We start from the raw sequence: 18,011 nt of genomic DNA, 5'->3' as shown, positions 1-18,011 counted from the left end.
AGTTGGCTTCAAATTGTCAGATGTGGACAATACAAAAGTGGATCCTAGCTAATTTGGCTATCTTTGACACAATGGTGAGCTCATAATACCTCCACCATTCACCAAATATTCTAGAATCTTAGATCTGCATGCTTCCAAAACCTAGAAATGGCTCTAATGCCATGTTAGATTGTCATAAACAACAAATCTACCTAAGATGCAATCCTATATGCTAATCACAAATCTAGATAAATAGAATAAAGATATTCAATATTTAATTTAGTGGAGCAAACAAAGAGTAACATAGAATATATCGGCCTCCTGGATGCATGAATAAAGGAGACGGCAAGTCCAAGTGGTATGAGTTTAACTCTCAATCACTCCCTATCAGGATGTGAATGAATTCATTCTGGTTGAGATAGAGGTGGTCTTGATTAAACAGAGGTGGTACCTAACTACCATCAAGGATTGATGAGATAGTGGTGGCAATTCTGTATCTCAAATCAAGGTGAACACATCATTATTAGCTACCTAGGTGAGCGAAATCAAATATTCCTTTTGTCCTAACTAAATGCAATAATTAGGTATAATACTATACACTTAGGTTGCACACCATTCTAGGTGAAGTGAAATATTTATGCCAACAAATGGTTAAGAAATATATCAACCAAACTATTTAGGTTTTATCTTTAATAGGGTAAAAATACGCTGTAAATGGATTGATTGATTGATTTGTATATTCATTGATATATGCAAGAGGCAAGACTGCATATGAGGTATATTTAGGAGTGTATCATATATGCATGTGAGGCCATTCTGGATAGGAGGAAGAGAAGAAGGTATCGATAAGCAGGTCCTTATTATGTCTGTATTTGTAGACTTATTGTAAGTTTCCTCAGTAATGGATGATAATTTGTGGGGGCTTTTTATCAAAAGATTTTCCTTATGTGAATAATGTGTTTTTTGCGTATTCTATTATTTTACGTATGCATTATTTTGTCTTTCATGTTTAATGGTTAGTTACCTATATATCCTAATTCCTAACATGCTTTGATATAGTTAACATTGTGGGAGCCAAGCTGTTATTGAGATTATGAGCCCCTACTTAACAAGATTGGAAGAAGCTTTTCCTTTATTATGCATGCTCCTAAAGAAGATTTTCTTTTGTCTTGTTTTTCATTCTTCAACTCCTTTGGTAATCAATATGCAGAGAACCAACCATGATAGGGATGAAGAACACACAAGCAATACTGAGAGGGCGGGGGTGGGGGGGTGAATCAGTATTGCGTAATTTCAATAATTTTTGACAACATAAAATCAATTTTAAAACACAGAGAATAAGCATGAAAACATGACACCATATTTCTCGTGGAAAACCCTTTTGGGTAAAAAACCACATCATCAAATAGCTTTTATTAATAAGAAATGGGCACCAACCCAGATTACAAACACTGAGCACCAACTCTGAAAAACTGAAGCACCCACTCCAGTGTACTGAGGCACCAACCCCCCAAAAAAATCAGATGTGAGCACCAACTCACTAAGTACACAACTACCCTTAAAGCACCAACTTAAAACAGCTGGAGCACCAACTCCAGTTACAATCAGATTGGAAGAAATTTTAATTCATAAGTCTGCAACAGTCTTTTGAACAAGGTATCATCAGGTCAATGATAAACTACATAAGCATCCGAAAAATGAAACTTCACACCCCAATTTTTTTTTGTTGTAGATTCACTTTCAACACATATACCTTAAGAATATCATCATATCAATCTCCAGACTTGTAGAGGTTCTGCCATCAGTGTTCATACGAGAAAATGATTCACATGGTTTTGTGAGATAACTGAAGCTTTTCATTCAAGCAGCATCTAACATACTTACATGAAGTTACACCCATCAAAACCACCTGGTACCTCTGCGTCCTTTTTAACTCCTTCGAGAATACAACTCTTCTCTTTTAAAATCTGAGTCAACTTCTCCACGTTCTGCAATTATTAAAAGGAAAGAAAAAGCAAAGTGTTCCCTGAACACACCACTCACAGCATTCACCTTTTGTTCATGTACTACGCAGGCCACAATACTCAGTAAAAATTATCACTTCTCAATACACAGAAATACGTAGCTGCATACCACAATTTAAAAAAAAAAATATTCCCTTCATAATACACGAACTGCCAGAAAGGAATACGTAGCAGTCTTCCAGCAGTATATACGACTCCAGTTTATTATTGTCCTTCCGTTGAATGCCAACACTATGGTTTTTTAAAACAAAACATGACTTCATTCCAACCATTGTCTAGTATCTCCACCACACACACGGGCTCACTGCTTCGTATATCATTTCACTCCTAAAAAAAATCTGCATGCCATACCCATAAATATGTAACCGTGTCTTCTAATAGCTTCCCATAAAGAGGAGTCGGCAGAAAATAATAATCACTCAAGGCAATTCGCACCACCACATATCAAAACGCACTCCCACCACTTCACACGGCAGAACATATGCATCACGTCAAAAAGAACAATCCTCCAGAAACGTTACAACAGCTGTAAGCGTCCGGTCCAAAAATAGGGAGAATGAATAAAGTCCGTTTCATATAGAGTTGTCAGTGATTAAGAAAACCTTTACTTATATTACCTTTATCTTCCACGCAGCTAGAGAAAATGTCTTCACCTTGACCAAATATTCGATGCAACTCCAGCATAACAACACTTAAAAAACAAACGTATTAATAGAGACTGCTCCACATACTGCAAGCATATCGTATTTTTAATATAACTAACTCCACGATAGTATATAAAAAGGCATAAATATAATTATTCCCTTATCATTCTCCACAATCTCCACATCCTCACATGCGTTGAACCTATATTTGATTTGCCCGCCAAATATCTAAGGCCAGGTGTCTTAGATTAATCTCCAAACTATAAAAGAGTGCCATCACTTCTCTTTCCAAACCGCAGCCTTTCTCTTGCATATTTAAATAAACTTTATTCATCAACGTGAATGATCTCACAAGAATTTGCCTTTAAATACATCTGATGACTTGGCAATACATGACAGCAAATCTGATATAACAGCTGACACTGTGACAATTAAGCACACACCTAGCTGAAGCAGACATACACATAGCTCAAGCACGTCAAGCAGCTCAAGCATGTCAAGCAGCTCAAGCAGCTCAACCGAAATAGAATAAATCTAGTGAATAAACAGTAGCTCGAAAAACACTTCAAACTCAGTCCAATAATACTCCGAGCAAACCTCTAGCTTGAAAGACATAGGCCAACAAGAACACTTGACATCAATGACAATATGTCTAGTGAGGGAAAGGTGCAGATGGGCAGTAGGCAAAGGTGATAAAGAAATTTTTGTACCCATTTGCAGTGTGATAAAATTCTTTCAGACATTAGATCCAAATGTATTTGTGCAGCCTTGATAGGTAAAGGTGCTGATGGGCTGTAGGCAAAGGTGGTAAAGTAAAAATTTGTACCCATCTGCAGTATGATAAAATTCTAGCAAACTTTAGATACAAATGAAATTGGTGTAAGCTCTTTTGATAGGAACACTTTGCTCATCTCAGGGGTGGGCTTTCATGGATGAGAATCTAAAATAGGCATGTGGTAACTGGCTTTCTATTGCAGTGCTCGACAATATTCCATTCACAAGGTAAGTTAGATAAATTAATGTGGAAGGAGGTTGAAAAACTGAAAATCATGAGGGGATAAACTGCAAAATGTTGATAGGGCAAGGATAATGATTATACTTAGGTCTATTTGGAAACATTTTAAGCCTTCAAAATGCTACTTTCTGAGAAATGATTCACAGAGATTTTTGATGCATGGAAACCTTTCCTAGTCACAAGAAGTTGACCAAGAGAGGTTTGTATGGCCTTTCTCTCTATATTATATGAACAGGAGGAACAATGGTTTAGCTTATTGTGTCTATTTGTTAAAGAGATCTGCATTAGACCTGCTTAAGATCTTTAGCATTATTTCTAAATATTTTGTTCATTGGTTGATTTATAACTCCCTTCTTAAGGTTAAACATGTTTGCAGTTGTCATGGGGACTTTTTTTCTTTTTCATGGCTGTCTGCGCCTCGTGGAGATATCCTATTTACAAAAACAGATGAGAATATTCAGAGAACATTTCAGAGATCTTCAATTTGGCTTATAGAGTTTTAAAATTTTAATAAATTAAAATATTAGCTGCTCTTAACAACAAAAGAGGGGAACATGGACATAACAAAAAACATTAGTAAACTGTGATAACTTTCATATTCATCTAGGTTCAGAAAAAGGTTGACCGAGGTGGAAACCCAGTAGGCTTTTTGGAGATTGAGATTTTCTGTTGCTTTGAGGAACCAATATTTGACCAGTAAAGGTGAGTAGTAAATGAATACATTATTTTTTTTTCTTTTTCTTTGTTTTATCTATAGGGGAGTTATCGCTGAAATCTCAACAATGTTGTTCAATTCAAAGCTTTAATCTGATAACTAAAGAATATGAAACTTTAATGAATGAATATTTTATTGAAGTGGTAATGTAGTTGGCAAATCTCTAACGCTGTAGTATTAATAAATACACAGCTTACTAGATATTGTTTAATAAATAATAAATTACTACAAAATAAAATATGGTGAATTTAGTCAATTTAACCATATTTTATATAAACAATTGGCTGTAATAGGAAATTTTTGCCACATGACAAGTTTAACCTTAAGAAATTGGTTGAAAATACCCAATTAGGGTTTTCCTGGAAGAATATGAATTGTAAGTTTTCAATTCAAGGCGACTCTAATCTAGTAATTGTTGTTATATGGAGCCTAATCAGACTCGGAGGTTAAATTTTCCCTACTTCTATCGGCGCGGTTTCCCCCCATATTTTCAACGGGGGTTTGAGGGCAGCACCCCCAAGATGGGGTCAAGGGGTAGCGCCCCTTGTGGGGTCCAGGGGCAGCAACATATCTTTAGAGAACACAAGATTACAATATAATTGTTTTGAAACAATTTCTAGTAAAGGGGGGCTGCTAGTCCATCCCAAATCTTCTAGAAGTATAAATCAAAATGCAATCTAAGACCTCTAAAATCCAGTTTAAGTGTTTTTTATCGATGTGTATAAATTCTCTGCTAGGATTCATATATTTCAAACAAAGTTTTGATCTCTTGGCAAAACCGACAACTACACTTTCTAAAAATATTGTAAATTTTTTAATCCTTTTAATAAATCAAAATATAGAACTCTCTCTAACATTTGACAAAGACTTATTTTTATAGTTTCATCATATGGTCCTATAACCTTGGCACATAATATCAAAATAGACAAGGGAGAAGTAGTAGTTATTTTACCCATTCCAAGAACTTCCAAAGAGAACCCAAATAATATATCCTATTGACTTCAATATATGTAGACATAGATAGACAATTTGAAGTAATCCACTCCACATTGGTTTTTCTTTAGGCACACCATTACACATATTAGGGCTAGTAAGCACTTTCTAAGGTTTAGATCCATCAAGTGACATTTGAACTTGTGTTGCTATAAATGAGGTTCAATACACCATCAAATGTTTAACACCAAACTCCCTAAGATCTTGGGCTTAAAACAAGAATCCCAATATTGGGGTCTCATCTTCTACCCTTTCCATAAAACCACAAAAAACATCTAAAGGCCAAAAAAAGACTCTTATTATTTTATAAAGGCGTTAGGTGTTATTTTTCAATTGGCTGACATGTTGTAACCCTAATTTTGTAACCGACATAAGTCTTAATAATTAGGGTTTTCTGTAGATAATTTTATAGCATTTTGCAGTGGTATTGAGTTGCAAGGGATTGCTGGTTGTAATCGGTTTTGATTTATTGGATAATAATATTGGACTCTCTGTTTGGTGGATGTAGCCCGAGATTGGGTGAACCGCGTTAAATATTGTCGCTTCACTGGTATTATTTCTGTGTTTAATATTTATTTGCATATAATTGATATTTTCTGCATGCAATTCCTAACAGTAATTAGGGTCACGGAAAGAAATAGTCACTTCAACCTTGCAACGGCTGATGCACTTACAATAGTAGCCAGACAGGACTGTTAAAGTTTTCTTACAGTAGAAGTTGCAATGGGGTATAAAATCTTGCTTGGAAGGAGGAAATAGTGTGGACTCTCTATAAGGCCATAACACATTACTGTCCTTGGTGATTCAAGAACTCACAAATCTATCTCTGTCAAGGGTTTTGATATTCAGTCTGATTGCCCTTTTAATACATACTGTAATTTCATTTCATGGTTGGACCTTTGTTTTCCTACTTAGTTTGGTCAAATATTCTGTATTAAGTTGTATAAGTTTTGGCTTTGGGCATACCTTTAGATTATTCCTTATCCTAAACATTTGTAGTTGATAAATTATAGAATTTTCTTTGCTAGACTGTTCAGAAATCTGAATGAGATGGGATTTGATGAGTTTTCTACTACAATGTTGAGAACAAGGGAAACATGGGTGCTGGTGGAGAACAGAGCTATGGGGAAATAGCAAGGTTACCCCTAGTTTCAGGGACTGGGGAACGTGTCCCTAAATCCCTGATTTTTCAAATCAATTCGGGGATGGCTAGGGGACAGCAAAGGGGATGACAATATAAAATATAGGCAAAATTTAAAATATTTAGGGAAATTTTAAATGTCCATATGAAAACATGGATAAAGCATGCATATATACATTAGATATGGATATGAGGAACAATCTTTGGTTAATTTGTACCTTGTCATGAATGTTTAGTTGGGCTTCATACTATCTCTGTTTATGCATATAAATTACTATTGAATTTAAATCTGCAATTGTAAGATGCTATCTCTGTTTTGTATCAACTTTTTTTTGCACCTAACCACCAGGTTTAGATTTCGAGAATTATGACAAAAAGTTTGTATGTATTCACTGATATAGTTTTCTGATATGCAGATTTGTATAGTTTGATTGATGAGTCTTATAGACCAAAGATTTTACAAACATTAATAACAATGCTTGAAAGATTTTACATGAAATAAGAGTTGATTGGACATCTGATTACAACAATATTTCAACTGATGTCATTTGACATAGATAATTAAACATACAAACTCTGGCCTTACGTGTGACAATGAATACTCCTAAGAGGAGAATGGAAATATATTGAGTGTCCACCATCATCACATGAAACGAGCAGCAAACTGTTGTTATGTTTGCACCTCTGTAGCCAACAATATCTGATCTGAAACAGGGTATGAAAACAGGTCTGCACTAGCTCCAAAAATGGATGACAAGGCCTCATACTTTCAACACCAAGTCACAACTGACCCAAACCCCTTGCTCCTCCTTCCTGGTCAATTTGACCAGTCATATAACTCACAAAGAGATGCAAACTATTCCCTTAAGTCATTGCCAGATCAATATAACAGTAGCTACCCCAAAAAGCATAAAGAAAATGTTTTTATTTTAAGTTGAGTGAGTTTTTTCAAAAAGAAAAACCGTCCCGGGATGGTCGGGGGATGTCCCAGGGTTTCCGGGATGTTTCTGGCAAAAAGCAGCGGATCAGGGATGCCTAGGGGATGTCTCCAGGCCGTCCCCATGTCCCTGGGATGGGGAGGGGGTTTTTAGGCCCGGGGATGTGTCCTCAGGTAACATAGGGAAATAGAGTTAGAGATTGCTTTGTAAGACAGATGCTTGTTATACTTTTTAGTTGAATTTGATTTGTTGAAATCTGCTCTATGTTCATTACAGGCTAATCGATTTTTTTCATTTATTCTTTCACTAAAAGTCTAAGTTACCGGGTTTGCCCTTGGACCCCCCTGGTACCGGTCCTGGTTCCAGTCCGGTTCGGACTGGGTTCGAAAAACCCAGAGGTGGTTCGTCCCGGGTCGAACCCAGGCGAATCCGGGTTGAACCCAGTCGAACCCGGGCAGACCCAGGTTGAACCTGGGCGGCTGGGCGGCCCAAAAAAGCAAATTATATGCAAAATTTAATTTTTTTATGAATGCCGTCTGCTAAAAAGTGAAACTTATACCCTAAAAGTGACTTCTAAAACATTATATTCACTCATTTCACCTCTAAAAGTGGCATTGGCTCATCTAATGTCAATGTCAATGAGGAGGAGGAGGAGGATGAATGAGATGATTCATTTGAATGATTAAACTTTATATTGTTGAAAGTTGAAACAATGATACTTGAATATTTTGTCATTTTGATATTAAACTTGATGTATATGATGCTAGTATGGTATCATCATGATGTTATGATTACAAGCTTATGTTTGTTTTGTTGTTTATATGATGCTATGTGACATGCAAATTTTAATTCATGCTTATAGGCTTCACAAATATCAATACATATATATATATAATTTACATGTTTTTGCACTAACGAACCCAAATGAACCCAAACCCCTTTTCCCCTTTTCGAAATTTTGCCGTACTGGCATACCGGGTTCTTCGAACCCGAACCGGTGCCCGAACCCGAACCGGTAACTTAGCTAAAAGTAGATCTATAAGATATGTCACTGGTCAATTCAATTAACCTTGACTATGGAGCTGATTCCTCTGAGGTTGCACTTTAAATGATGGCCCCATTATTAATTCAGTCAATGATACATTCTTCTAGGCAACTATGACTTAAATATTGAATGTCTACCAATGTATGGATAGACTTGAGTGTATATTTTATGCCATCTTTAATAAAATTTTCACTTGTCATGAGGTCAACTGTCAAGTAACCAATTGCTAGATTCTTGCAGGAAAAACTGCAAGCAATCGAGAAGGACAAGCAAGAGTATACGCTAGAGGAAGAAGAGAAGAAAATGCATGAGACACTTTTGAAGTCTGAATGCACTTTGTCTGATTCTTTTGTGTTGAGGGAGTCTCTGTCTCGCAGGTACCCAGACTTGGCATTTGAAGAGGCTCTTCAGACTGAAAACGAGAAACTCCAGGAGGAACTGCAACGGGTGGTATCATGTCATAAGACTGAAGAATGTGATGTTATTAAGCATTTAATTGATGTCACAGAGACTGCTGCTACTGTTCCATCCGAGAATGAAGAAGTTGAGTCCAAAAGATATTATCAGCACTCTTTATCTCATAATAGTCACCAGTCTGAAGAGGGTGGAGGTAATGGAAGTCCAGATGCTAAGATTAGGAAGTCACAGAAGGGTCAAAAGTGTGCTGTCATGTAAGCTACCTTTTGGTGATATCGCTTGAATGCCAAAAGTGAAATAGCTTAGAGATTGAATGCAGAAGCCATTTGTAAATAGAAGTAAACTCTTGGAAATGCCTTTTCTTGGAGCACATCTTACAAGCATATTTAATTGGCTCTGAACTTGTAAATCATCACATTAGAATCCATACAATTTTTTTTTCAGGATAAAAACTGGTTATAGCCACAAGGTTTTCGTACAGAATGCCATAGATATTCTTAATAGAATTCAGCTTAGTATGATAGGAATAGAAGCAGATTCAGCATTAAAATTCTGAATCATACATTGTTGTGCATGATGTCCGAGCATTGTTCAAAGTTTCATTAGTCAGATTGTCCTGCAATATACTTCAAATCATAAAAAGAAACAATGACACTTTTGCTTTTAACGCCAGAGCGTTGCATTCTCCTGGCAATATCTATTTCCATTAAATTCATCCAACAAAATAAACGAGTAAGAATGAAAATTTAAACTACACTTTTGTACATAATTGGCAAACGAAATTAACTGAGAAGAGAATGGATCAGCGCCTGATTAAAGCCACAGAAAAGCTTAGCTTGGCACAATGCTAACCGCAAGCCAGTGGCACAATAATCATCGTTTTCTGCACATGTAAGTTCAGATCATTACCATCCCAATATTTATATATGATTATCTATTTTTTCCCCTTAATTAGGTTCTCTAATCAACATATAAATCATTTTTGTTAATTGGCAAGCTCCTTTTTACAGTCCTGTTCCTTTCAAAGTCTGTGTCGACTTGCATTCTGTTTTGTTTGAGTGGGCCTGCACTATAACAATCAATTACCTAGTGTGAATAGATAGATGAATTTGTGGGTGTTCGTCTAGTTTAAGGCAGTGCTCAATTGGATAGAGCGAACTTTTTTGCTGAGTGCAGAGTCGTGAGATTGTTGGATTTTGTTATTTGTAGCATACAAACATTCCATTTACGTGAGATTGTTACGTTATTGCAAAAGTGTAAATGGGATTTGTTTACTGGGTTTAAAAATTTAAGTACTTTACAAAAAGTTTATTGGTTAATTCTTTCGTAGAATGACCTTTAACTTAGACCGAGGATTATTCACCGAAGGCTTGCACTTTGCTTCATCCATTGGGGTATGCCACAGCAACCACAGCAAGAATTTAATGGGCGCCTTTAATAGATGTGGTAACATTCAATATTTGTACGAGTACGTAATGTCTTTCGGGAACTGAGCATAAGGAAAGCAGCCGTTATAGCTATTGATATTTTTTTTTGGTTGTCCTCATATGCAACTAAACTGCTTATATCTATGGTTCTGGGAAGTAACAATGCATGCTGTGGGATCTATTATGCACACGAGGGCGAAAAAGTACACATTTCAAAGTATCGTTTGATACCTATTTAAAGATGCACCAATAACCATGCACTTACAATTGCCAATACTTATGCACCTGTGACTCACTAGTCGAGCACAAATAGCCCAATTTTGGTTAAAAAATGCTAAAAAGTGAGCGGCTATTGATACATGTGGAATTTATTAATGGACTTCTAGTTATCATTTTTTATGTTTCTTTAAGTTAGTAATTGGGGGGTTGGGTGCACGAGGAGTGAACAGTTATTGGAACTATAATGGCCACTGGTGCCCTTCCCCTAAGTGTACTTTTATGTAAGATTGTTTGAATGAAAAATAAAGGATTGTAGATTTTAGAAAGTGGATAAAATGTATGCAACCTAAAGACAAGGATGGATTGAGTCTTTTGGATCTTAAGACATAGGAGACTTGTTTATCAAGTAAATGGATAATAAGAGTTGTGTTAGGATGAGAACAATAATAAACCTTCGTTCGTAATCATATTATTGTTGCTGCTATGAATAGCAAGTGACAAAGTGTTTGATGGTTGAATAAAATTTTTGTTGCCCTTTTCTCTTGTATTAAAGCATCATTCCCGTTGCAAACTATTTGGAAGGTTTGGCAACAAGTTTGCAATTTTTTAATTGGAAGGACTCATTGCAACATAGTTTTAGTTTCGAGACTGCTTCTATTTTGTGGAATAAGCTTGTTCAATATTATGGGCAACCTTTTGTTGTTACTTTTCCTAAATAGACTCATCATCTTTTTTAAAATTTTGTGTTGTCAGTTTGGTGATTTTTGGGACTTCAACTCCTTTGATTGGGTTGATTGGCAAAACTCAAAAAAATCATTTACTTCAAATATTAAGTGTGATCTTTGTGAAATCATTAGTTCCTATGGATTTTTTTATAAAACTTTGCATGCATTTGCAATGTAATTTTTTCAAAGATTGGCAATGGCTTAAGAAATATCAATTTTTTTGTTTTCCTTTGAAGTAGATCTAACCTAAACTCCTTTCAAAGATGGAATTAAATCCAATGCTTAACATTAAATGGAGTTGTAGATTTTGAGGGAAGTGGAAGAACTTAAGCACTCAAATATGGAAGTCTAGAGTAGAGGCAAATGCTCAAATTTATTTGGAGAAGCTTGCACTATAAGCTTATTGTAAGAGAGATTGAAATATTTGATGATTTAGCCAACCAAGTGTCCTTATTGTTAGCAAATTGAAAGATTAAAATATATTTTTTTGGATTGTTTTTGGTAAAAAATGGAATGTTGTATTTGGTCATTTCTTTGTTTGTGTGGTGAAATTTGGAAGATTAAAAATATTGTAAAGCCTTCAAAGATCTAAACACATAAACCCTAGTTCTACAATCAAGAATCCACCACACACCAATGAAGAACCTAAAACATGCAAATCACAACAAAATAGAAAGATTATACCATTCACATGCTTGATAGGGTTTGATCTCCATTGTTTCCTATCTCCACTGATCTTGTTTGATATGATTGCTTTCAAATTTTGTATTGTGCACAAGAGCTCAACAAAGAACGAATTGTGGTTGTGAAGTCGCTTGATCGCATGAAGATTGATTGATCGCTGATTAGTTTGTTGGATTAGGGTTGATAAAGATGAAAAAATCCTCTTATATAGAGAACATCTCAGAAAATGAAAGGATAGGATTAAGAGGTGAAAGGATAAATGGTCGGCTAGGATTAAAGGGTGGGTAAGGAAAATGATAAAATATTAGAAAGGTGGTTAGGATAAAATTAAGAGACAAATGACAAGTGTCATGGAGGGAAAAAGAAAAAGAATTAATTAAATAAATAAAGATCTATTTAATTAATAGAAGAAGTGAGACCAATTAAATAAATAAAAAATTATTTAATTAATAGAAGACCTAGGATAAAATAATTATTTATTTATTTAGGCTTGGACAATTTTAGGTGTTTATACTTAGATATTTTTTTTAATTTTGTGTTCCGTTGGAAAAAAGTTTTGGGTATTGGACTTCATAAAAATGTGATTGCTAATTTTATGAGACATTGTTTTGCTCAATATATAGAAAGATAGATGTTTAGTTGTGTTTTCTAATCATATTATTCATCGAGAAGTAAAAATGCTAAAGTTTTACTTTGACATCATATTACAATTTGTCATTTTATGTTCTCAATTGAAAGAGGTTGTTATATACAAGCCTTTGGAGGAGATCAAATATCAATTTTTGCAACTACATAAAGCAGACATTTGCTGTTTTAGACAACTTTAAAGCTTATTTAAAATTTGAGCATAAGTTGCTCTTCAATTATAGTTTTTTAGAAGTATTCATTTGGATCAGCTTGTTGGCTGATTACAATTTAGGTCATCATACTTCATGATTGAGGCTGTTGCTGATACATTTTAGTTTGGATGTTTATGTAGATTTTTGTAGCTCGAATCCTTGTTTGTAATATGATGTTTTGCTGACAAATGTTTCATTACCCTTGGGGTTGTTTTGTAATTATTTGGTTCTCTCTTTCTCTTCACAATTGGACTGCTATTTTTTCCTTTGTAATTCAACTTTGATTAATAAAAAAATAAAATAAAATAAACGATTGCTCTTAAAATAGTTACAAAAGGTTAAAAATTTGTTTTAATTTTGTGTATGGTTTATGTAAACAATAAGGGGGTAGTCCTAAACTAGTGGTGCATTCTTGAGTTAGTTAAGTGGGTTTTCTAAAAAAATATTTTTTAAACAAAGCTAGTACACATCCACATATGATAATAATTTTTTTACCAATATATACATACTACTATTTAGAATCTGTTACAACATTTTATACCATAAAACAAATAAAACAAGACAATACGGAAATAGTGTTTAAGACATTACAACTTTCATCAACATATACAAAAACTAACGAAATAGACTAACAAATTGAGTTGAAGGAGAAAATTCAAAAGCCAAGTCAAGTTTACCATGCTAATCTTGTCATTAGGTCCCTTGTGGATCATAACATGACCCCCTAGTTTAGCATGACTATACTCTCTTAGCAACATCTTTCTTAACCAAAACATCAACAACACCATGTACAAATATATCACAAATGATGCTTTTTAGCATCCTCAACCCAATTAGGGAATTCAACTCCCCAACTTTTAGCTAACAAAGGATGTGCAAAAAGTGAAGAGTTGAAGAAAAGGTACATTTTAATTTTGTTGGGATTGACACCAACATGTTTAGATCTTGAAGATTTGACCTCTTTCAATTGTAACACTACCTCTTTTCTAAAATGACCCAAACTTACTCAACCTTTGATATCCACTTCAACTTTTTCTTCATGCACCCACCCAAGAATATGAATGATTTGGGAAAGATCACCTATATTGATCAAGTACTTAGTGTAAACATTAAGAACCCCATTGGCAATTAACTTTTTCAATTCAGTTTTCTGATTCTAAGGTCTACACCAACCCATATGAATGATTAGTGGAATATTGATTCATAAGAAAATTAGTCAACATTCTTCTCTCTCATACAACCATTATTAGTATTTCCACAAATCACAACAACTCTATTGAAATGGTTAACCACAACTTAAAAAATACAATATAGACACCTTATCACAACTAATAATACCAAACATAATATCAAGTCAATTAACATGTTTGCTCGCAAGTTTAGACTATGAAACTAAGAAGAGTTGTCATGAAGCTTTAGGACAATATATGAAAATTTGTCTAATATATTTAGGTTCTCCATATGTAAGACACCTCTTCAGATGCATGGCACATTTTGTTAGAGTAGTGTCAACGAATATCTAAAACAATCCCTTTTGGTTCAATGCAAGAAGACGAGCGCAAGTCTATCTTTCCATCTATAAAAAATGATGAAGATCTTGCTTCATTTTTAATAGTAACAACATATCTTTAGAGAACACAAGATTACTATATAATTGTTTTGAAGCAATTTCTAGTAGAGGGGGGCTGCTAGTAAAATACTGGAAAATTTGTAATCCTTTTATTAAATCAAAATATAAAACTCTCTCTAACATTTGACAAAAGACTTATTTTTATAATCCAGGTTTCATCATATGGTCCTATAACCTTGGCACATAATATCAAAATGGACAAGGGATAAGTAGTAGTTATTTTACCCATTCCAAGAACTTCCAAAGAGAACCCAAATAATATATCCTATTGACTTCAATATATGTAGACATAGACAATTTGAAGTAATCCGCTCCACATTGGTTTTTCTTTAGGCACACCATTACATATATTAGGGCTAGTAAGCACTTTCTAAGGATTAGATCCATCAAGTGACATTTGGGCTTGTGTTGCTATAAATGAGGTTCAATACACCATCAAATGTTTAACACCAAACTCCCTACGATCTTGGGCTTAAAACAAGAATCCCAATATTGGGGTCTCATCTTCTACCCTTTCCATAAAACCACAAAAAATATCTAACCAATATGTACAAGTTATCAACATGGTAATTTTTAAGCAACAACATGAATCATAATGAACATTGTAGGAGAATAGGACCCATTGGCAAGCCTAAAATCATGTAGGTGTGGACGATAAATTACCTTTCCACTTTGTAACTTTTTATTTACCTTACAAAAGATTCACTTCCATCTCTTTGAATGATGGGTTTAAAGCAAAGGGGATCCCTATATACCTTAGCAATTTGTTAGGAACTCCATGCTTCCAATCATTTTCATTAAATCAGTTAGGAGGGCTCTGCCTTCCAATCTAATAAGATTTAAGTCACGCATTGTAATATTTGAACTAAAATCTTTCTTGTGATTGAGAAACATTTCCTCTCAATCAAGAGCTAGGAACAATGAGGTGTTATTAACAAATTGAATTTTCTACTGTAACGTCATAAATTGCGCCCTATTGCTTTAAGCCGATTGGGTCGTTATTCATTCCCTTGTCCTTTTGTCCACATGGATCACCATGTCAGCTTAGAATCTGGCCTCTTCTCAACCATGCTGATCATTTGATTCATGGACACTAGTGAGCGGTGGAGACATCCACCCGCCGCGCTAGCGTCTTGCGAATATGTTAGTTCACATGTGCCATTTGAGTGTTACGCCTACGCTTGGAGGAGTTCGTAATGCCTCTGTTTGCATCCATTGACATCGAGATTCTTCCTGGAGGATTATATCTCACTCATTTGAGATGATTTTGGGACTTCTTGATCATTTGGCAAATTTATCAAGCTCTTGGCACGTTGTCTACATCTCTCTCACAATTTTTCTATCCAGCATCCACCATAATCACAATCTCCGGAGAGCTCTTGGAACTCAACTCCGTTCATCCGGGTGGTGATAGTTTCTTGAGTGTTGAATGAGTGTTTCTCTCTTTCTTTCTTTGCTTGCATATCTATCGCTTCTATCTAGTATATCAATTGTCTTAGCTATTTACTTTCATCTTTGTCTCTTTTCTTTCACTTGTGGTTATTATTTTCGTTGTTCATGGAGGTGGAAACACCGAAGTAGGGGTCTGATTGAGGCAAACCTCTTAACACAACCCCAACATTTTCCCTTTTCTTTGTGTCCAGGTTTGATTAAGAGGAGGAATTCATTTCACCAAAGGCTTCAATTGTGGATCAGTTGTAAGCTTCCTTTATCTTTCATTGCTTGCCTTTAGCTGTTCGTATTCTGTCCTTTTTTTGTTTTATTTAGCACAACATCAATATTTTAGTCATATTTGTTACTATTTACTAAGTTGTCATTAGTTTTATGTTCAAAGTCATCCTATATACACTAGTTGGTTAATACTATAGAAAGATTCAGTCGATAAGCACTAAGGGTGTCGATTACAGAAGAAAGGCTAGTCACCAAGATGATATATATTGAGCTATCTACCGAGTAAATTTCCTACGTCCATCGAGTAGCAAAGAAGGTACACCGAGTTAATCTGAACCGAGTGGAAACGTGTTACCAGATTCAATGAACCTGGACACATATGTGGAAACGTGTTACAAGATTCGAGAACAGGGAACCGTTATTTCATAGGGAATTGCACTTATAGATTTTGTATGATTTTGAGGAAGTTTATCCAATGAAATAATTTCTATGTTTATTCATTCGATAAAACATGTTTGTATAATCGATGTATGAACAAGATCACCGCCTTAGAGATCTATATAAAGAGTGATTTGAGTATCCAAAAAAAAGAGAAAAAAAGATGGTGAGTTGAAGATAAAAATCTTGTGAAAAGATAAGATGTGATGATTGAACAAAGGTATTCAGAGGTCATTGAGAAGATTTTCAGAAAACAGTTTAAGGGACAAAGAATACAGAAGAGGTCACCGAGTTGATCTAGCAATTAACGAGGTATGCTATGAGCATGGTAATTTCATATTGAGCACATAGAGTTTGCTATAACATTTCAGATGTAAAGTTGCAAATATTTTGTAAAAGATTTTGATTGAATTATTTTGAGTTGTGTTAGAAACCTTTAACAGGGTAAAAGACTCTAACAAGGTCTATAAATTGTAAAGCCTCTAACCAGGTACACCATTTTGTAAAAGTGTTTGTAAAAATCCTTTAGCAATGTAGATCTAAAGATCTTGATACTCCTAACAGGGTAAGCTATCAGAAATAACTAAACATGTAGCTCTAACCAAGCAACCTTTATTATTGCAGTAGTGAAGTTGTGGGTGCCATCCCCACCGCAGTTTTTCTCTCTAACCAAGAGTTTCTGCGTAACCAAAATCTTTGTGTTATGGAGTGAAATGTGTATGGATGTAATTTCTATTATTGTGTTTTGGCTTTATATATTATGAGATCAACTATATACAGTTTATGTTTATTAGTAAGATTGTTTTTTGAATAAAAGTTTTGAAGTACTAATTCACCCCTCCCCTCTCAGTACATTAGCTTCCATTGTTGAACCTAACAATATTATCACGTTCATGTTTGCTGTACGATCTTTGTGCTCTGTTCGTACAGAATGTTAGTGTGCTGCGTTGGTGTCCTAGTTTTGTACGTTCATCATAAGAATAGGGACTTAGTAAAGTCTGTTTAAGGGGTCTCTGTGGTGTTAATTGCTTAGTCTTGTATTTTGCATCTTGTGGCTCACCTTTAGCATCAGTAAATTGAAGTAGAGCGAAGGTTGATTTGTTCCTTGAAGTTCATCACTTCGGGGGTAGCAGATTCCATCCTCTACATTTTGGTGAAATCAACATGAACCAGTTGTATTTTAATTCTCTAATTTTTTGTGTTGTCATAATTTAATCTAAAAAAAAAAACTTAAAAAAAATACATAAACAAATTTCAAACTAAGTTCCTTCATCATTAAAGTGTTGTAGTATCCTTGTAATATCCTCGTAGAGTGGTCGAGGTGTTGTAGAGCTTGTCTATGAGCTTTATGACCCAAACTGCCACAAGGGCCATTGTAAGGAGGACTGTTAGGAAGAGCATTCCTCCAAACCGTTACAATCCTCCTCAACCAGGTCTAATGTTTAATGATCCGCTTCTCGATCCAAA

At 35.0% G+C, this 18,011-nt stretch overlaps 1 protein-coding gene across 2 annotated transcripts in view; it reads left to right on the top strand.

The window, feature by feature from the left end:
• LOC131071182 (protein MID1-COMPLEMENTING ACTIVITY 1) overlaps nucleotides 1-9,578 on the top strand; it is a 43,418-nt gene extending 33,840 nt beyond the window's left edge. Inside the window, exon 3 of one of the 2 annotated variants that reach the window (XR_009112484.2) lies at nucleotides 8,735-8,871. Coding sequence is in view for 1 of the 2 variants with exons in the window: in XM_058006899.2 (XP_057862882.1) it covers nucleotides 8,735-9,169 (435 nt within the window). In the remaining variant the exon portion in view is untranslated. Of the gene's footprint in view, nucleotides 1-8,734 lie in introns of both variants that reach the window. The other variant, XM_058006899.2, reaches the window with a different exon arrangement.
• The last annotated feature ends 8,433 nt before the right edge of the window (nucleotides 9,579-18,011 follow it).

Source organism: Cryptomeria japonica, chromosome 7, assembly GCF_030272615.1.
Source record: "Cryptomeria japonica chromosome 7, Sugi_1.0, whole genome shotgun sequence".
Taxonomy (NCBI): Eukaryota; Viridiplantae; Streptophyta; class Pinopsida; order Cupressales; family Cupressaceae; genus Cryptomeria; species Cryptomeria japonica.
The sequence above is the reverse complement of the archived record's forward strand: the minus strand, read 5'-3'. Positions and strand labels throughout refer to the sequence as shown.